This window comes from Budorcas taxicolor, chromosome 20 (assembly GCF_023091745.1).
Source record: "Budorcas taxicolor isolate Tak-1 chromosome 20, Takin1.1, whole genome shotgun sequence".
Taxonomy (NCBI): domain Eukaryota; kingdom Metazoa; phylum Chordata; class Mammalia; order Artiodactyla; family Bovidae; genus Budorcas; species Budorcas taxicolor.
The window spans coordinates 16,109,391-16,131,725 of record NC_068929.1 but is presented as its reverse complement, the minus strand read 5'-3'; the positions used below and the strand labels follow the sequence as shown (position 1 = coordinate 16,131,725).

At 39.7% G+C, this 22,335-nt stretch overlaps 1 protein-coding gene across 2 annotated transcripts in view; it reads left to right on the top strand.

Moving 5' to 3' along the window:
- Positions 1–22,335, top strand: part of MAST4 (microtubule associated serine/threonine kinase family member 4) — a 614,194-nt gene that overhangs the window by 486,907 nt on the left and 104,952 nt on the right. For both annotated transcript variants that reach the window (XM_052659092.1, XM_052659093.1), the window contains one exon: positions 5,770–5,858. In XM_052659092.1, the coding sequence (XP_052515052.1) occupies positions 5,770–5,858 (89 nt within the window). The remainder of the gene's footprint in view (positions 1–5,769; positions 5,859–22,335) is intronic.

The window sequence follows — 22,335 nt, the reverse complement described above, 5'->3', positions numbered from 1 at the left end:
CACAGTCGCGGTCAGCTCTCTGTCTTACTGAGTGTTGACCTCTCACGTCAGCGGCGACCGTTAGAAATGACTGCCTGTTGGGGTTTCACTTTCTCAGCTTGTCTCGCTGCCATTAGACACAATCAGTATTCATGTCCCCAGATGATTGTAATTTAAAATTAAGCATCATTTCAGCCACTCAGAGCTGTTGCAGAAGGCCACAGCCTGGTGGGCCTCACAGCTTTTACAGCCCTGTCAGAGGATAATTAACTGGTTCCTCTGCCAGGAGAGATGTAGCAGATTGAGGTGCGAGACATGTACAGGTCCCTCCAAACCCTTCATAGGGAGCTTTGAGCAGAGGGACAGTGTAGGCAGCAATAGAATATGGGTCCTCTGGACCGAAAGTCCATACAGCGCTTTCCCCTTCCCTCAGGTGGTAGCTCATGGTCCTTTGTCCCTCGCTCTGAGTTAGGCCTGACTTACACAGTAGAAGGCATGGTTTGTCTCTCCATGTTCCTGACAAACAAAGGCACTGTTGGCGGGCATGGGAAGATTGAGGAGCTCCTTGTGAAACTGCCCTGGTGAGCTCAGGGAGCAGGTGGCACCCTGTGTGAGCCTCAGGTCACTTGGCTGAGCCAAAACACCATGCTGACAAAGGAAGTCCTTCCCGGTGGTGGCCTCCCGTCGTGCTCGAGAGTCTCCACCAGAGTGCTTGTCCAGCTGTGACGAGCACTCTCACAGAGGTTGTGTCCCCACCCGACTTGCCTCCCAGCCCGCAGGGGCTAGACAGTCCTACTCACTTGGAAATACTGTCATCGCCTTTGCACCTTCCATTCTTCTCAGATCCCAGGTTCATGGTCAACAGTAATTGTAGCTTGGGCGTGTGTGTGTGTGCGTGCGTGTGTGTGTTGTCTGTCAGTAGGCGGGTCTTTCCAGGGAGGAACCAGAGGAATGAGGTAATAAGGAAGGCTCACTTGGCACCATCAGCCCCTGTTCTAGTCCACTGTTTCACCTTTGCTATTATCTCAAGTTGTACAGGGTTGTCTTCTTGGGCTGAATTCAGAGTTTGCAAGTAAAGAGTCTATGCCATTGTGTCACCTCCCCGGATGAGAGGGCAACTGAGCATGTTGTCCATAGGCCGTGCCCCACGCCTTGTTGTCAGCTGGGTGTCCTGAGGAGAAGCAGGCACTCTGTGGGCATTGGCTGCTCCTGGGTTTGGCATTAAGAACCAAGCACTGTCAGGGTGGATGACTTCCATTTCTTCTTAAAGAATGAAATAAAGAGATTGTATTTTGGGAATGGATAGCTGGAACTTGAATTCATTATGGTTCTTTAGTTTCACCTTTGCAATCAAATACCTTTAAGATTCCTAAGGCTGAACTGGACTTTACAAGCTGAAACACATAGAAGAAGGTAAATTTTCAGTTGAGATATTCCTGCTACAGTAGGAATGATTTTCCTGTTGTGCCTAGTAGGATGGCACTTGTTTTTCCCCTTTGACAGGACTTGAGAAAAAGCAAGGGTGGTTCAACTTGGTTGTGCTGCTGAAAGAAAAGGGACCTTGATTTGGCTCAAGTGGTGATGTCGCCACTGCTTCATCACTTTATGGGTTAAATGAGAATGGTGTGGTCACCAGCTCCAGGGCAGCCTGCCTCACACTGCTAACCATGAGCTCCTCCCTTTCATTAGGAAAAGAGTGTGATGCCTGGATAAATAAATAACGACAGCAGAGGTCAGGTCAGCATTTTGCACCAGTGTCGTTATTACACAGGTAGTGCCAGGTGCTGTGGCAGTCTAGGTAGTCAGTATTCAGGTCCCGTCCACTAGAAGTGCTCTTGTTTTGGGGTTAAAGGCAGATTTTAATTCATTTATTTTGAATCAAGTGCTTAGAATAATAAGTGACTCTCAGAGATACCAGAAGTAGGTGACAATGAGATTGGATGACCACCCTCCTGTCCAACTTTGAAAAGTTAGGTACAGAATATCTCAATAGGGTCCAGTATTTTTAAAGTACACACACACACACACAATATCTCAATAGGGTCCAGTATTTTTAAAGTACACACACACACACACACACACATACACTTAATATATGGAGAAGGAAATGGCAACCCACTCCAGTATTCTTGCCTAGAGAATCCCATGGACAGAGGAGCCTGGCAGGCTGCAGTCTGTGGGGTTGCAAGAGTCGGACATGACTAAACCACCACCACCACACACATACACTTAATATATGTATATACTTGAGATATATGGGTTTCCCTAGTGGCTTAGAACGTAAATAATCTGCCTGCAGTGCAGGAGGCCTGGGTTAGATTCCTGGGTCAGGAAGATCTCCTGGAGAAGGGAATGGCAACCCATTCCAGTATCCTTGCCTGGAAAATTCCATGGGCAGAGAAACCTGGTGGGCTACAGTCCATGGGATCTCAAAGAGTCAGACATGACTGAGTGACTAATACTTTCATATATATATATGTGTGTGTGTGTGTATTTTATATATATATATATAAAATCTCAAGATCTAGGTGTTTTAAGGTTAAATATAATATAAAATATGCCTCTTTACCCTTAAAAATATTAGCAACAAATAAGTGCATTTGAGAGGCCAAGACCCTATTTTGTGCGTGTAGAGATGTGTTGTACATATCTAAATTTCTGCCTTGACCTATATTTTGTAAAGTCTAATTTTGCCACGCTGAGGAACTTTTCATGTTTAAAAGCTTCATGTTTGATTTTGAGAGATTTAAAAATTTTACTTCTCTCTCTAGCTTCATGCTAAAGATCAATATAGAGGTTAGAGAAGACAACCTCAGTTTTGACTGCTCATCACATTTGTCAATAAGATATGCCTCAACTATTTAAGGATTTGTGTAACACAATACCAGTGTCTTAATGGTGAACTGTTCAAATTCTGAGGCAACTTGTTTTTAACTTCCTCTAACTTGCTCTTGTGTTATTAGGTAAAGAATCCTATTTTTCTTCATCCTTAATTACAATCATCAATTTGTAAAGATTACAAATCTTTTAGACAATGGGCACACATGGGATGAGTGTAATATAAACTTTGTTCTTATTTTTATATTTTATATTGTTATATTGACCACACAAGTGGATTGTTGCTATTGTTCAGTCGTTAAATTGTGTCTGACTCTTTGCAACCCCAAGGAGTGTAGCACACCAGGCTCCTCTGCCCTCCACTATCTCTGAGAGTTTGCTCAAATTCATATCCATTGAGTCAGTGACGCTATCTAACCATTTCATCCTCTGCCACCCCCCTTCTCATTTGCCTTCAATCTTTCCCAGCATCAGGGTTAGCAGTGAGTCAGCTCTTCGCATCAGGTGACCAAAGCACTGGAGCTTCAGCTTTAGCATCAGTCTTTCCAATGAATATTCAGGGTTGATTTCCCTTAGTATTGACTGGTTTGAGGAGAAACAAGTAGATACCATCATTTTAGTCAGACATTTCTTTTTGAGATTTTTTTTTTAAATCACATTTTTGAAATCAGTGCTTTTTCAATATCCATTTATTCTGGTAGACTTTAAATAACTGATACAATTGTGAGAATTTTTGTGTTTTTCTTTGTTTTAGATACAAATTGTTGGCTACTTTCTTGCTGTGGTACTGGACTAGTTATACTCTATATATGTCTCAGGAAAATTTAATTAAAAATTTTTTAAGAAATATCGTTTTCTAAATTTTAAGTCAGCATACTGCACTAATATCCCTATGTAAATATTCATTAGATTACTGTTTTTATTGATATATTGATATCAGTAGATATCAATTGATAGATATTTCTTATTCATTTAATTTATATGTATATAACTTAATTGAATGTCAATAGAAAATTTACAGAAATGATTTAGATAAAATACTAAATGTGAAAAATAACACTTGTTTCCATTTCTGTGTAAGTTAGCCTGTGTTTTAGCCAGTTTCCTCAAATTAGCAAATGACTTTGCTGAGAGTTCCAGGATATAGATCTGTCATTTATAATTTCTTTTATTAACATCAGCGAGTTGATATATTTAATATTTATATTAAAATGAAAGGTATTAATTTGAATTAATATAAATACAGTGTATAAAATATTTCTTTTAAAAACACACACATGATCTGACTTGATTATGAATTTATTAATAGGTCAATGATTCTTGATAGATGAGTTGATAATACCACATTCCACCTTCATAATTAAGTATCAAGGGTCTATTCTTATGCAACAACTTCTTTAAGGCTGAGTAAACATCATCTTAATTAAACACATAGATAATGCTAAGGGCTGTTGATTGCTCCAGTAAGGAAAGTAAAATGATGTAGCCTGACCTTGAGTGAGTGAAGTCGCTCAGTCGTGTCCGACTCTTTGCGACCCCATAGACTGTAGCCTACCAGGCTCCTCCATCCATGGGATTTTCCAGGCAAGGATACCGGAGTGGGTGGCCATTTCCTTCTCCAGAGGATCTTCCCGACCCAGAGATAGAACCCGGGTCTCCCGCATTGTAGGCAGATGCTTTACCGACTGAGCCACAAGGGGAGCCCTTCAGCCTGACCTTAAGAAATTATAAATATGAGAATGTTGACAAATGATAATAGGTAGCAAACATCTAAAAGAGAGGATTGGTTCCCCAAGTCAATATTGTGGAAAGAAATTTGGTTTGGTTTTGAAATGTGTTATTCAAAAGTATTTAGAAATGTTCCTTTCATATATTTTATAGAAACTCTCATATATGTCCACCACATGTTACTTAAAAGTAGGTGAAAATTCCTGTTTAAAGAGTACTGTAACAGAGATATATTCTGAATTAGGAAGAAGTTACAATAAGTCTGTAATGGTGGTTAAAGGCAGCTCTAGTGTAGAAGGATGGAATTACAGTGAACCTTATAAGTGAATTCAAGGAGGTAGCCTGCTGGTTTTTATCACCCTTTTCTAACCATGGTTATGATGTGGCAGTCTGTGCTGCAGAAAAGCAAAGGAAAGTAAGATAATATCCACTTCATCATCAACCGTTGTGTTATGCTTTAAGGCTTGTGAAAGTTTGGAGTCAAATTAACCATTTTATAACTTTCTAGTAGCAGAAACAGGAAAAAAATAGTTGCCCTGTAGTTGTTGCCCTGTGCATATATGTAGCAATTTATTTCTATTCTGGGTACCAGGATAAAAAATAGTAGGTAATGTGCCTATGAGAAAAGGGCTTCATTGTTATTTTAATACAAACTGGAATCTGTTTTTATGATTCTAAAAATAGGAATTTGAGTGCTGTATGAGATGAAAAATGAATGAGTAGTGAAATATTACATATGTATCTTAAGCATCACCTGTTTTATTGACAAAAGGCACAAGTATGAAATTTGTCTAAATAATTAGATTTTTAATTAGTGCCTCATTGTAAGATTAATGTCATTGCGCTTCATTGCATGTAATTTTGTATTAGAAATTTCATGTCAACAGAGATGCTACCTGGGGTTTGCTGATTTGAATCCTTATCACTTGTGTGTATGGCATGTTACCTATTTGCAGTCAAGAGCCAAAAGAAGGCATTTGATTATAACTTCACTGGTGGTGAAGAATATTGATTGTGTTATATATGATATGAATATATTACATTTTCTGCTATTCAGAAAACAACCACCTTTCAAATATTAGTGACTGTATATTGCAAAAATTTTAGAAGTAACATGAGCAGATAGATTGTTCAATCTAAGCTATGTCTGCTTTGAACATACTTGAACATTATGGATGCTAGGTTCTTTTGTGTTTTAAACCGTTTTTCCTTTCCTTTTGATAGTTGCCGAACCAGCAACCGGAAAAGCTTGATAGGCAATGGACAGTCCTCAGCATTGCCTCGGCCCCACTCACCTCTTTCTGCTCATGCAGGTAATAAATTACTTTGAGTTCTGTTTTACTCATTCTTGTAGCTTTTTTTTTTTTTCTTGCTAGTTTTTAAAATCTGGGCATTTTGAAATTTAGATGTGTCTCCACACCTTGTTATCTTGGTTTCTCTATTGCTTTCTCACTAAATCATTCTTTTTTGAGAAGTCAGTCCATCCTCTCTTTTAGCACGTGAACTCTGAAAGCTAGAATTCCTTTTTATTCCTCATGAGGTCTTATTTCAGTTTTTTTTTTCCATGTCTAAATTTGTGGATGATGCAAGTCATGCTTCTATATTAGGATTTCCTTTTGGACATATAGCCATGATAATTCACATGCAGTGGATTAGTGGTAAGAACTGTAGGGAAAGAAAACTATCTTTCTCTCTCCCCTCCTAACTTCTCCACTGTGAACCCTGGTAACCAGAGACAAATTACAAAAGAAAAGCACGCACATTGATTTAACGTATATTTTACGGAGCGTTCATAAGGAAATGAAAACCCAAAGAAAGAGTTAAATTAGACTGTTTTTACAGTTTTGATCAACAATGGGGAGTCGTGCAAAGATGTATAGGACAAAGGTGGGCTAATCTTAGTAAGCTGGGGAAAACTCAGCAAGACATGTTTGTTCAGATTCTTCTTTGTCCCTTGTCTTCAGAGATAAGAAGGCTCCTTTCTTCCAGGTATAGATAGTGTGCCTCTCACATGAACGTTTTATGACCTGCTTATGAGGCAAGACAGAAAGCCCTTCTTCCATACGTTGTTCCTCATATCCCTTCACCTTAAAATATTCAGTGTGCCAGTGTTCCGTATTTTGGGGTCTCAAGTCCTAAAGTGTGCCAGAACTATTCAGCATTTTTCTCCCTTCATTAATTATCACAAACGATGATGCTCTGAGCGGACTAGAACATGTCTCTTATATGTGGGCAAGAGTTTAAAGTCTTACCTTCCAGTGGTATATAAAACTTAGCTTTACATCTAGACCCATTGCAGGCACAAAGAAGATTCAAAAGATGAGACATTTAGCCTCAAGAGCTAATTAGAAGGACGGTAGAGCCACATTACAAAAACTATACAATGAAGACTGCTTTTTATTTTTTTTGAAATTCTGTCCAAGGTGGTACAAAAGGGTTAATTCCAAGCAGGAGAGTTTGGGAGCTATTGAAAGAGCCACTTGCACATGGTGTTGAAAGGTGAGCAAGACTTGGGGAATTCCTAGTGTGTGGCTAGAGCGTGGGATGTGTGTGCTTGACTGTATGGGAATGTAAAGGTGAAAAGAGATGAGAATCAAAAAGGAGAATGAATTTTGAATTTTGAGTACCTTTCAGAGATTTTGTGGAGGATCTGTAGGAAGATGTACTTGAGATTATGCAGGATGTTGGGTTAAAAGGATAAGTGATTAAGCCCTACCTCTGATAACTCTTATGGAAATTCTCACATACAGGTTTTCAGATTTTATATTTAAACTAGGGTATGACTGTCCCCTAGAAAGCAGTCCTTTTGCTCAGTGGGGATCTCCATTTGAGAGTGGAAGTTATCTAAACATGTTTGGGGATGAAACAGGAGAGAGAAAGAGGCAGGTAGATGGTCCTTTGGAATTAAGTTTTATTTTCCTCATAAATAAAAGATGGTAAAGTTTAAAAAGCAAAAGATAAGTTCATAAAATTATGATACTGTATGTAGTAAAATTACTCAAGTCCAGAAATACTACTCCTAGACAAAACTTTATAGAAATTCCTTCATATATGTGCAAGAAAACATGTTCTAGACTACTAATAGAAATGTTACTTGTCGTAGCTAAACATTTAAAGGAATGCAACCCAAATGTCTGTCAGTTAGAAAATGGGTAAATGAACTGGGGCATAGTTATCCACAAAGCATTGGGTCCATAGTAAACAAATGAACTAACACTCAAAGATGGTGTTGGGCATAAAAGCTAGTTGCAAAAGAATCATATTTAAACCATACCTGTAAGGTTACCATGATGCTACCTGCAATGTTTTCTTTAGGGATACATGCACACAGACACACACACACACACACACACACACGCACACGTGCACACACACGCATAAATACGTATCTGTGTATATACATTTGTGGGCTTCCCAGCTGGCTCAGTGGTAAAGAGTCTGGCTGCCAGTGTAGGAGACCTGGGTTCAATCCCTGGGTCGGAAAGATCCCCTGAAGAAGGAAATGGCAACCTACTCCAGTATTCTTAACTCGGAAATCCCATGGACAGAGGGGCCTGTCGGGCTACAGTCCATGGGGTCACGAAGAGTTTTTCATGACTTAGCGGCTAAACAACGACAGCAACAAATACACATTTGTAGTAAGAGTCTAAAGGAAAATACAGTCATCTGAAAGCCCCATCTGGTGGTAGCAGTTACATCTGAGAAGGTGTGAGGAGGTATAATTGTGGAGAGGAGTAAGCAGTTGCTAACATGTTTCCAAAGCTGGATGGTGGGTATACTACTATTTATATTGTTACTTTTATACTTTGGAGATTTATTGTCATTTTAGTGAAAGCTGACCGGAGGGTCAGGCAGGATCAAATACTGCACTTAGGGGCTGGAGTTATCCCTTCGTTGCATCTTTTTTATTCCTCTGTCAGAGGGCCACCAGTATATACTAGGTTCTAAGTCTGTGATACATTTTCTTTCTTTTATATAGTTCCTGCTCCTCTGTATAGTGTTCTGTACTGAGTGCATGACGCTGCTGTGCCCATTGATTAGGCTTTTATTGCCATGATTCTCTTCCGTTCTGATATTGAGATTAAAGAATATGCTGCAAGACTTTAGTGATCCTTTTAATTATCTTTCTTTTCTCTATGGAGAATTCTTTCCCCTTCGAAGCATAGTTTTGTATTTAATCAGAGGAATCATGGGCAAAGAAAATCCTGTTTTTCAGGTTCCAAGAGACTTTTCCTTTACGTTACAGAGGCACCAGGTTGTTATTCACTCAGAAACTGTAGAGAAATCTGCGAGACTTTTTGTGAGAAATGGCATTTATCACAGGCTGGTAGGTTCCTATTTCTTTATAAAAAAGAAGAAAAGGTAAATTAAGTAAAGGACCCACCCTCACATCTTGATGGTGTGAAATGCCTTCTCTCTCGCCGTGCCTCTCACCTCGTCCTGTTGCTACATTCCCTACTATGTATGGTCCGCAGATGCCAGGGGACAGTTCCTGGATGTCCCTGTGAAAAACGAGAATAAAAAGTAAGTGCCACTCTCAATGCTTCGTCAGCCAGTAGGTACACGTTCTATTTTTCTAAGGTGAGGATTATGTGTCAGGCCACTCATCACTGACACAGGAATTTATGTCTGTCAAATGAATCGGTAGAAATGAAAACATGAATTTATTTGTGTAGATGTGTCAGTAATGCACGGAGAAGGCAATGGCACCCCACTCCAGTACTCTTGCCTGGAAAATCCCATGGACGGAGGAGCCTGGGAGGCTGCAGTCCATGGGGTCGCGAAGAGTCGGATACGACTGAGCGACTTCACTTTCATTTTTCACTTCCATGCATTGGAGAAGGAAATGGCAACCCACTCCAGTGTTCTTGCCTGGAGAATCCCAGGGATGGGGGAGCCTGGTGGGCTGCCGTCTATGGGGTCGCACAGAGTCGGACAGGACTGAAGCAACTTAGCAGCAGCAGCAGCAGCAGCAGCAGCAGCAGCAGTCAGTAATGCCCTGAGGGAGAAGAGATACTGGTATTGTGTTTTGGAGCTTATCTCTGCAGACAAAATAGTGTTTGTTGACAGATAGGGATTCCTAAAAGAACTATGATCAGGACAGTCCCATTAAAAGAAAAAAGAAAGGTAAAAATCACAAGTTTCTAATGCTAAGTGTGAAATTTAATGCAGAAGCCTCAAAGGAAAAGACCAGTATGTCTCTCCTGAATTGAAAAGTTTTGTATAACAAACAAAATCAAAAGAAAACAAAGTGTGAAAAATATTTTTAAGCCCGTAACTGAGAGACATCTGATTGCCCTAATATATGAAGAGCTTGTGTAAATTGATATGGAAGTGGTGAATGTACCAGGAGAAAAATAATCAAAAGATGTAAAAAGGTGTGTCACAGGAAAAAAAAAACTAAATTGGCCAACAAAAATGTGTGAAATGATGATTCATTTCTATTATAAGAGAAATATGAACCAGAATAATGAGACCATATTGTCCACCTAGCATACTATCAAAAATTTCCTAACACTGATAGAATCTGATGATAGCAAGGTTGTGGAGAAGCAGCCTCTCTCATATCACTTAGATGTTGATGTGAATTGGCACAACACTTTCTTTAGTTAGTTTGTAATATTGGTTAAAACTTCAACTACATTTACTCTTTGGCAAATCCATCTCTAGGAATTTATCTTACTGATATCTCACACAGTAACAGAAAAGAGTAAGTCTAGGAGAATCCCATGGGCGCAGGAGCCTGGTAGGCTGTAGTCCATGGGGTCGCGAAGAGTCAACGTGACTGAGTGACGTCACTTTCACTTTTCACTTTCATGCATTGGGGAAGGAAATGGCAACCCACTCCAGTGTTCTTGCCTGGACAATCCCAGGGACAGAGGAGCCTGGTGGGCTGCCGTCTATGGGGTCACACAGAGTCGGACATGACTGAAGCGACTTAGCAGCAGCAGCAGCAGCAGCAGCAGCACCATTGCTTACAACAAGCAAATGGAAAATTAAGTTGTTACCACTTTGTCTTTTATTGTACCCTTTATTTATTTAGTATACCCTTTATTTTTTAAGTGTACCCTTTATTTATTTAGTGTACCTTTTATTTATTAAGCATCTGGTTTAGTAGAAAATAATACAGGTATATAACCCAAGACTTCATGTTTGTTACAAAGAATGAGGTGGGGGCTTTTATGTTCTGATATATGAACGCTGCCCAAGATAGACTATTCAGTGAAAAAATACATTGTGTAATCTTATATAAGTGTGTGTGTTTGAGTGCATGTACACATACATACATACATACTTGTCTATTCATGCATATTCATAAGGAGTTTTGGGAGAGATACATTTAACAGTTTTTATCTTTGGAGAATAGGAAAGTAGGGAAATTAGTGTATAGTGCTTTTATAATGAAATAAGTTTCTGTAAATACAACTGGTAAGTGAAACAAAATAATGTCTGATCTAGTTCTCTATTACTATACAATAAATTACCAAAAATTGAGAGGCTTAAGAAAATATCCATTTATTGATCCTATAGTTCTGTACAAGTCTAGGTAGGCTTGATTTGTTCGACCTCAGGTGGGCTCTCAGGGTATCTCAAGGGCAAAATCAAAGAAAGAGAAGATAAGTTCCTAGCTCTGTAGGAACCCTCACCTTTTTTTTTTTTTTTGTTCAGAGTTTTATTCGGCCAAAGTCAGTATTGGTTGTTGACCTTAAAAAATTTTTTAAAGTTATTTTACCAGCAAAATGAGTTTATTTCAGGATAGCAGAAAGTTGTAATTTGGCACAAGCAAATTTTCCTTAAAAGGTAAATCCAAAAAACAGAAGAGAGAGGCTTTTGCCTTTACAGAGGAAAAGAAGTTGGGAGGAGAGTCCAGGGTCTGGGTGGCTTATTAGTGGCTGAGCTGTTGCTGGGCTAAGAGAAATCCTTACCTCCCTCTGCCAGGGTCTTGGTGGTGGTGTGTGAGAGCTCCCCCTTTAGGACTTCCCCATTCTATTTAAAACAAGTGAGCGAGTGAGTGAAGTCGCTCAGTCGTGTCCGACTCTGTGACCCTGTGGACTGTAGCCTACCAGGCTTCTCTGTCCGTGGGATTCTCCAGGCAAGAATACTAGAGTGGGTTACCATTTCCTTCTCCAGGGGATCTTCCCAACCCAAGGATCGAACCCTGGTCTCCCACATTGGGGGCAGACGCTTTAACCTCTGAGCCACCAGGGAACAAGGCTTCGTTTATTTTCAGACAGGGCTGGTCTCTTATCTGTAGATTGAGAAGGAATCTACTTCAAGCTCATACAGGTTGTGGACAGATTCAGATCCTTGTGGTTGTAGAATTAATATCCCCATTTTATCCTGACTGTTAGCAGGAGGCTGTCCTCAAGCTTGCATTGGCAATCCAGTCATTCTCATGGCTCATATCTATAACTTACTCTGCTATCAATCAAAGAAAATTATTTTAAAGGGCTTATCTGATAGGGTCAGGCTGAGTCAAATAAAGTCAAATTAAAGTCAACTGATACGGGACTTTACATCTGCAAAATCCTGTCATAGTAGTACCTAAAGGAGTGTTTGCTTGAATAACTGGGGGACAGGTGTCTTGAAAAGACCATTTTTAGAATTCTGCCTACCACAGTATCACTTCAATACTTTATTTTGATTCGAATGGCTAAGTATAATCTCTAAGAGATTACAGAGGATGAACCACAGACTAGAGGTAGATAAGTAAATGAGACCTATTAGACTTTTAGAGTCCCAAGATCAAATGTTGCCCCATTGGTCAAAATACCTAACCTTTTATGTCTTCAAAGATTATTTTACTGGGAATTTTCAGCTGGCTACTTAGATTCATTTATATGAGTGTTTTTTGAAGGAAAGATAGAAAAAAAGTCTCACTTTTCTATTGCAACTCTGGAATTATTAAAGATAAGAAATATCCTTAATCTCTTCTATGTTTTCATAACCTATTAAGTTAGTATCTACTTGGGAAAACTTTCGTAAATTACTGTCTGTCTATCTGTTGTAATATGGACCTCGTTTCTGAAGGATTAGTCACCACACAATTTTCTGTTCTGTTCACCAGGCCTCTCTTCAAAGATATAACTCAGCTAAAGGAGGCCCCACACAGGTGAAAATAACCAGAGAACTGGAGAGATTGTGTGAACAATACAACTCCAAGTAGAAACTTGCAAAACTCAGAAAAGTACTAGGGTAGGCATATGAGGTGAGGCAATGAAGCACCCCAAATCTCACTGTTCAGAACACCCTGTGAACATCTTGATGTGCATTTCTTCATTCTTTTCCCTTCTGCTCGCCTCTACCCTTGGAGCATTGGCTTAACAAACACAACCCAGAGTATAATTTGGTTCCCAAGTAGAAACTATGAGACATCGTGTACATTTTTTCAATAAAGTTTTTATTGTTTCAGAAGACTACGAGGACCTGAGCCACACATTGGTCTTGCCACTTTAAACTTGCTGTCCTTGTATTTCTGCTGTATCAATTGTACTCATTCACCAGATGTGACGCTGAATAGGATGGGGTAACAGGCACAGGTTTTGCAGACAGGCATGCTGATACAAGGATTTGAAATGGCAGGGAAATGGAGAGAGTGAAAGATACACAAAGCAGAATAATAAATTCAAAGAAGAGCCTCTGGGACAGAACAAGATACATCAACATTCCAGGGTGCCAGAGACGTACGTGAGAGCGTCCCTGATGTTGGCGAGGAACCTCATAGTAACCTGCTCCCCTGAGAATCTGAACCACAAGCTCTGAAGATATGTAGCTGGGGGGTTAGGGGTTTAGTAAAACCTGAAATGTTGGCCCTCTGTGCCAACCAAGTCCTTAAGTCACTTACCAACATCCATATGACCCTGTGCCATTTTTAAGGTATGATAAAATCTCATAAGAAATTTTGCAGCCTCTGTTCCCATGACTGTGATTTTCAAGGCTGATATGGTTAAAAAATAAAATGTGATACTCTGATTGTGACAGGAAAGCAGATAGTTTGTAGAAAATATGAGAAATTTATGTGGAAATATAAATCCCCCTTAAACCCACTATCCAAGAATAACCCTGCTAACGTTTCACTGTATCTCTGGTCTTTCTTTCCTGTATGTACGGGGCTTCCCTGGTGGCTCCGATGGTAAAGCGTCTGCCACAATGTGGAAGACCAGGGTTCGATCCCTGGGTTGGGAAGATCCCCTGGAGAAGGAAATGGCAACCCACTCCAGTATTCTTTCCTGGAAAATTCCATGGACTGAGGAGCCTGGTAGGCTACAGTTCATGGGTTTGCAAAGAGTCGGACACGACTGAGCAACTTCACTTCACTTCATTGTGTGTGTGTGTGTGTGTCTATATATCTGTCCATGTGACTGAAATGCCTATATTGAAACTATTTCTTTACTCCACCCTGACAACACTTGAGTTATAGTTTTTCAGGTTCTATTGACACAGGCCAAACATAATACCATAGTACCAGTTTTATTAATATATAATTGACGTGTAACATTGTATTTAAGATACACAACACAGTGATTATATATCTTTTTTTTAATGACTACCACAATAAGTCCAGTTAATATCCATCACCTCACGTAGTTACACACATTTTTTTTCTTGTGAGGAGAGCCTTTAAGATTTACTGTTTCAGCAACTTTCAGAGAAGGCAGTGGGACCCCACTCCAGTACTCTTGCCTGGAAAATCCCATGGACAGAGGAGTCTGGTAGGCTGCAGTCCATGGGGTCGCTGAGGGTTGGACACGACTGAGCGACTTCACTGTCACTTGTCACTTTCATGCACTGGAAAAGGAAATGGCAGCCCACTCCAGTGTTCTTGCCTGGAGAATCCCAGGGACGGGGGAGCTTGGTGGGCTGCCGTCTCTGGGGTTGCACAGAGTCGGACACGACTGAAGTGACTTAGCAGCAGCAGCAGCAACTTTCAGATATTCAATGCAGTATTGCTAACTATAGTCACCAAGTTATACATTACATCCCCAGAACTTATTTATTTATCATATAGCTAGAAGTTTGTGCTTTTTGATCAGTTCAGTTCAGTTGCTCAGTTGTGTCCGACTCTTTGAGACCCCATGGACTGCAGCACACCAAGCCTCCCTGTCCATCACCAACTCCCGGAGTTTACCCAAACTCACGTCCATTGAGCGGTGATACCATCCAACCGTCTCATCCTCTGTCATCCCCTTTTTGATCACCTTCACTCATTTCACCCAATCCTCACTGCTGGCAACCACCGGTCTTGTGGCTTTTCATTTCTTCCATTTTGTTGTTCTGAGTTTGCTTTTTGTTTGGGGGGTTTTTTGTTTGTTTCTACATTCTATATATTCCTGAGATCATACAATATTTATGTTTCTTTGACTTTTTTCATTTAGCATAATGCCTTCAAGATTCATCCATACTGTTGAGAATGGCAGAATTTCTTTCTTTTTTTATGGCTGGAGAATATTCGGTTGTAGAGACAGACCCCATTTTCTTTACGCATCCGTCTGTTGACAGATGCTTAGGTTGTCTCTGTATCTTGGCTATTGTAAATGGGAGTGCAGATGTCTTTTTAAGATACTGATTATGTTTCTTTCCAGTATGTACCCTAAGCTGGAATTGCTAGATCATATGGTAGTTCCATTTTTTAAGGAACCTCCATAGTATTTTCCACAGTGGCTACTCCAATTTACATTCCCATCAATAGTACACAAGGGTTCCCTTTTCTCCACATCTTCACCAATGCCTGCTATCTCTTACCTTTGATAATAGCTATTCTTTGATCAATAGCTTTGATATTCTAGTATCAATAGCTTTGATAATAGCTAGCCTGGAAAATCCCATGGACGGAGGAGCCTGGTGGGCTGCAGTCCACGGGGTCGCACAGAGTCGCATACGACTGAAGCGACTTAGCAGCAGCAGCAGCAGCACGACGTGGGAACTGAATATCTTAGTCATTGTAATGTATGCATTTTTTCTTAATCTTTTGTTATTTCACTGAATTTCTTTTCTGATTCACGAATGATTTTAATGTTGCTTTTTGATTAATGTAAGGTTTTTCTTACTTGTCATTTAGTTTGTCTTTTTCTTGCTGATTTCTTCCATTTTTTTTTTGTTTTATCTAGTTGTTGTAGTTTCTTTCTTTTTTTTTAAAACAAGATCGGTCTTCCTCTAAGACTCTGACAGGGTTGTTCTGATCTCGCTGTTTCCCCTGCCTCTTCATGCTTGACAAGCTTCCTATCAGCGAAGCGCTTCTTCACCTCCTTGTGCTCTTAGTCTGCCATTTAGGGTGGTGGTTTTCCCAAGCACTGAGTGAATTTTTGAGCAGCAAGAGTTTTCCTGAATTCTTCCTAAACTTTATAGGCTAGCCTATGAAGGGAGGAGATAGCAGTTTAAAAAAAACAAAAAAACAAAAAACGGCATTAAGTCAGTTTCTGCCAACTTGAGGAGACTGTACACGTACATATCTCTGCTCAGGTATTTGTGGCCCCATCAAGTCTGCATGAAGCACACAGAGGGAAAGTTACTACTATGAATTTTAGTTTGCTGGTAGGAACAACCCAGTCAGTAGAGATGAATGATCTTTAGGTATCAGTGAAAGATTTCTCTTTAGGTTAGACTAGAGACATCGCCCTGAGCGTAAGAGTGCCTTTATTTAATCTTTTTTGTTTTGTTGAGATTCACACTTTCAGCAGATTTTCCGTGCTTGAAATATTATTTGCCAAGTTGTTTAAATATGCTTTGTAGATCTTTAATAAAAATGCTTGATCAGCAGGGCAGTGACCTCCTTTGGCTACACAGACGTGATGGTATAAGACAAATGGCTCCTTTGCCTCTTTAGATTTGAAGAATAGGACAAAGCAAGATTGTGTGCTTTGAGAGTCATGGCAAATTGATGGCCAGCCTTAATGTAAATTAAGCTTGCTGATGCCCCATATAACCGCTCTTTCTTTGAAGTGATAGAAACTTTCTTGTTTTACTCAAGAGCAATCGCTGACATGGTCGCCCATTAACTTTTTTTCTAATTCTAAGCAGATCTTAACAAAATCAACTTAAACTTGTGAAACATTGTGTTCAGCTGAGAGTGCTGTAGTGTCCTCCTCACAGTTTCAGTTTATGTAGGTCAAATTGGCAAATCATACTGCTAAATCCTTGGGTAGACATTACCTTGGAATCATCTGCTTGTCTGCTTTTATTAAGACTTTAAATGGGCTCAAGACCAGATTTCTTCATCTAGTGTGAGTGTCCACAGTGTACGATTTCATGGTACATTTGTTCTGTGACTTCAAGTACTTCATAAATCAGTTTCTCTGAATTATAGAGAATACATCTTTTTTATTCCATACTGTACCCACAGTTTTGTTTTTTTCTTTTTTGTTTAAACCTTAGCCTTTGTGTAAATACCAATTGTTGGCTTGAGTAATGACCCATCTTGCCCTTCCTGCTTAAGGAAAAGGATGATAAAATCAGATGAACTGACGTCATTGTGTTTTCCTAGTTTGGGGTACAGCTTTGTGTCGAGTCGCTAATCGGGTATATACCGACATCATTAGTGTTTGTTCGTTACTTCATGCAGCTCTATCTGCTCCATGACCTGCATTTATCGTTTTGTTTCTCTGAGAAGAGTGTAATGTTTATATGTTATTTTCTTAATAATAATTTAATGACTGGTGTGGGCTTCCCTTGTGGCTCAATGGTAAAGAATTAGCCTGCCAATGCAGGAGATGAAGATTCAACCCCTGGATCAGGAAAATCCCCTGGAGAAGGAAAAGGCAACCCACTCCAATATTCTTGCCTGGAGAATCTCATGTACAGAGAAGGCTGTACAGTCCATGGGATCGCAAAGAATCAGACATGATTGAGCGACAACAGTTCAGTCCAATCCGGTCTTTCCCCACTCTTTAGATGGTCCCCTAAATTTAAATGTAGAATTTAACCCAAATGGTCATTGATTTAGCTGTTTGGTTTCTCCTTTATTACAAATTGAAGCTTTTGGAAGCTTAGTGCTAAATTTAATGCACCCCTGTGTTAACAGATGTGGCCTTGTTTTGTCTTTGTTTGTGAACTTAGGTCTCTTGGGCAGCACTTAGGAAGATATTGCTCCTCCATCTTTTGGGAAGGGTGCTTCCTTTTTTTTCCTCCCCAAATCTTTTTGTGTTTATGCATCTACTATGGATTTTCTTCTGCTTGGTTTCTGAAGTACCAATTGGATCTTAATTACATATTTTTCAAGTTAGAATTGACAATATCCATCATTGACAAACTGATGGATTTGTGGGGTAAGATGCAGTTAATCAAAGGTGGCTTCCAGATACCTTGCTGAGAATTGGATTAGTGAAAGGGAGGCTTCCCAAGATTCAGGAGACAAGCATAGGTTTGAGGTAACACTTAAGAGTTCACTTTGCTGCTTATTGGATTTAAGATGCCCATGAGACATCTAAGTGATGTAAATTAACAGCTGTCACATGGGGGCTGAAACGCAAGAATCTGTGCTGGTGAGAACAGTCTGGACTGTGCATTTATAGATAGTATTAAAAACCTGGGGATAGGATAAAATCATTGAGGGAAAGAGTTTTATAAGTTTTTAAGATGGAACAGTGAACTGAGTCTATAAGGCCAACATTTAGATGTTCTGAGAGGACAAGAAACCAGCAAGAAACAGAGAAGCAGAAACCTGAGAGATAGGAGGGAAAGAGGAGACAGTGTCACAGACGTCAGGAGAAGACGAGGGCTCTCAGAGAGGGACAGGTGAGTTTTAGCATGAGATCAGTAATCTCTGTCAGGCACATAACAAGTATTTGTTGAAATATAAATGAACTGTTTATAAAGAAACTTGCAGAGATCCTTCTTCCTCTGTTGACCAAAAATGCACCAAACTTCTGATCAAAGGCAAAGTTTGTTTCCCACCCAAAGAGAAAATCCTCTTAAATATCAATCTGAGTACTTGCAAAGCCTTCCATATTATAGTGCATTATCTTAATAACCATATTTAAAAGTCATTTTAGTAAGTCTTACATTTACCTTGTCCATAATATAATGTTTCCACCATTGCTGAAAGCTAAGAGGGTGCTATTGCCCTTTTTTCCTCTTCATTCGTTTCGACGCTGAGGTGCTTTACCCCTTCCCAAGTCCACAGAGCAGTCAGACAAGCCAGCAGTTCACTGAAATTAAGGGGATCTAAACTGTTATCCTTCTGAGAGAGAATAGACATTGGGAATTCTTGAAGTTACTATTTTTTTTTTTATGAGAATAGAGATTCTTATAAATTTTAGACGGTTAAGAATACTTAAGAAACTTGGATCTCAAATAGACCAGTTTCTTGAAAGTTAGTGAGAGGTAGAATCTTCTTAATTTCAAATTATGAAGATTAAAGTGATTAGCTTATCAACTTTGTCTACTCTGAGTTTAGACATTTTCAGATTTAAGTTTCATAAGTATGACGATTATATATTTTACTGTTTTAAAATATATAAATGACATGTATTATTGTCTTCTAAGTCTCTGGGAAGCTTATGTATTCAAATTGGCCACCCGAGAAACCCTTTTTATCTGCTAGTTGAAAAATATTGGATTGCCTTCTGTTTAGGGTTGCTTTTGTTTTTTTAAGAAAACTTAATTTTGTATTTGCATATAACTGATTAACAGGGTTGTGATAGGTTCAGGTACATAGCAAAGTGACTCAGCCATACATATATATGTGTGTGTGTATCCATTCTCCCTTCAACTGCTCTGTTATCCACACTGCCACATAACACTGAGCAGAGTTCCCTGTGCTATATAGTGGGTCCTTGTTGGTTATCTGTTTTAAATGGAGCAGTGTGTACAAGTCCATCCCAGTCTCCCTAAATATCCCTTCTCTGCGAGGGTTGCTTTTATTCTAAGAGACATGATCAGTAAATGATGACCTAGAAAGTGAAAAGGTACATTTAAAATTCTTGCAGAATCACTTCTCTCCTCACCCTTGAGGTTCTCCCAGCCTGATGGTCTCAGACAGGACAGTCTGCTTTGGCGACCATCACGGTGACGTCAGTTTTCTGGCGCTGTGATGCTTCTGGCATCGTCCTCACTAGCTTCCTCCCAGATTATCTCTGAACTTGAGTGAGAAATTCTCAGCTATATGCAAATACAGACGGTCGTCTTCAGCCTGTTAGCTGGTGACAGTATGTGGATTCATATCACAGGAAAACTAACTCTTCCCCAGAGATAAAAGAGCTTGAGGCAGGGGTCCTGTTGGCCTGGGGATCAGAAAGCTGTCTTCATTACACGCCCAGGCCCTTGGTGGAAGGCTGTGGGCTGCCTCTCAGGCAACCTGTAAAGGGGAGTTAAAGTCTGTGTTTTTAATTCAAGTACCTATACTAAGGAACATTTTCCTAAATATCACATATAGCAATGGCATCTCTGTCTTTGAACTTAGCCTGGCATAATTACAATTTCTGCCCTAGTGACGCCTTAATGCAGATTTTTGTATTTACTTCAGTAATGTGTGAGGACTTCTCCAGAAAGCCATGCAAATTGCAGGCTTTTTAAGTTCTAAGCTTCAACATTAGGAATTGCAGTGGGTAATTGCAGAGCTTGTCATGGATGTTAAGGTGTGTCATACACAGGGAATCATCACAAGTTTGGGAGGTTCAGCTGTTGGAGCAGGAGCCCATCCACACTCTGATGGTAGAGTTGATAGCAGATCTGGTTTCTGATGGTAGAGTTGATAGCAGATCTGGTTTCTATAGACTAAGGGAGAGGTGGAGATAATTTAGGAAAGCATGGATACAAGGAGAGTCACAGACTTTTAGGAAGATCAGTTTTGCTTAAAAAATGGAATTTTAGGTTTTTGAAAAAGGTCTTTAAAATCCTTTTTCTTCCTGTTCACAAAAGCTGTACATGTTTATTATGGAAAATTTGGAAAATATAGGAAAGTATAAAGAAGAATATAATCATCATTTATATTCTTATTCACCACTCAAAATTAACCACTTCATTTGATATTTATTCAAATATGTAGATTTTACACATCTACCTCTATTATTTGTGCTTCCCTGGTGGCTCAGACGATAAAGTGTCTGCCTGCAATGCGGGAGACCCGGGTTCGATTCGGGAACATTCCCTGGAGAAGGAAATGGCATTCCACTCCAGCACTCTTGCCTGGAAGATCCCATGGACAGAGGAGCCTGATAGGCTGCAGTCCATGGGGTCGCAAAGAGTCGGACACGACTGAGCGACTTCACTTTCTTTCACTTTCACCTCTATTATAATGTCTATAACATTTATGTATATGTAAATTTGTACATACAAACTTGTATTTCCCTGGTGGCTCAGCTGGTAAAGAATCCACCGGCAATGTGGGAGACCTGAATTTTATCCCTGGGTTGGGAAGATCCCCTGGAGAAGGGAACGGCTACCCCACTCCAGTATTCTGGCCTGGAGAATTCATGGACTACAGAATTCATGGACTACATATAGTCCATGGGGTTGCAAAAAGTCAGACACAACTGAGTGACTTTCACTTCACATACAAATTTAAATTTGCATATGCACACATACCTTTGTGTATATGTGTGTGTGTTTGTGTGTGTATATACATGTATGTATGTAAGTATGGGATCAGGTATAAGCTCGTGTCTATTTTCTTCTGGTACTGAGATTTTTACATACCATTAAATACTTTGTTTCAAATATTTGGTTTTCAGGAGTGAAAAATATTCCATTTCTTGAATGTGCCACAGTTATCTCCCCGTAATGAGTATTTTGGCTATCTCCAGTTTTTGTTCTTATGAGTAATATTGTGGTGAACAATATTGTAACATGAATCTTTGTGATCAACTTTGATTAGTTTCTCAGCCTAATCTGGGAAGGTATTCATTAAAGTGCTGGCTTCTATTATCTTGTATTTGTGTTGTTGGGCCATCCATTGTTGTCTGACTGAGATTTTTGAGTCCTTAAGAATTACTGATTAGGTCCACAGGAAATGCTATTTAATGCTTGCTGCAGATGACATTTAATAAGCATCAAGAATGTGTTGTGTAGGCACCAAAATAATCTTACATGTATCCAAGTACATCTCAAGAGTGTTCTCTCTAGGTGGAACAATAGCTAGCTCTGTAAACTTCCAGGAACTTTGTAGCCACTGACATCACGGTGACTTGATAATGTTAGTGAGGTAAATGGGAAAGGAACTCTTACACAAAGCTGAGAGTTGTTCCCACTTCACACTGTGTTCCTGATGTCCCAAGAGTTGAGGAATAAACTAGCGTAGAAACCTCCAGCTACCATGTAACTCAGTAATGCTGCTCCCCGAACCCTTTTAATTTGAGATGTCAAACTATTAATAGAAGTACTAAATGGTATATGTAATAAACACTGGACCTCAGCTCTGCCATGTATCAGCAGTGTTGATTTGGGCAAAACACTCTCTAAATCTGAACGTCCTTATCTATAAAGTGGAAAGAGTAGAACTTTCCCCTTGCAGCCTCAAATGACTGCTTAAATGTGACAGTATGTTTATAATATTATAAAGAGCCAAACAGTGTGGAGTTTTAGGAAACTATCAAAGTATTGTTATAACCAATTTGAATTCATCGTGTAGTTAAAATGCGAAGATAATACAGTGTGTAAAGACAGATCTTATTAGAACACAGGCTTGTTGCAGTCTCCAGGTGGGCTGCTGGCAGTGGGCGTGGCCCCCTTGTAACAATCTCTGTTGGCACGTGTTTATAGTAGTCTGTGATGCTTTCATTCTGGCATACCAGCCTTTGAAGATCCTCCCCTGTGTACTGTACTCTGGTTTACAGCTGACTTGGGAAATAAACAGCA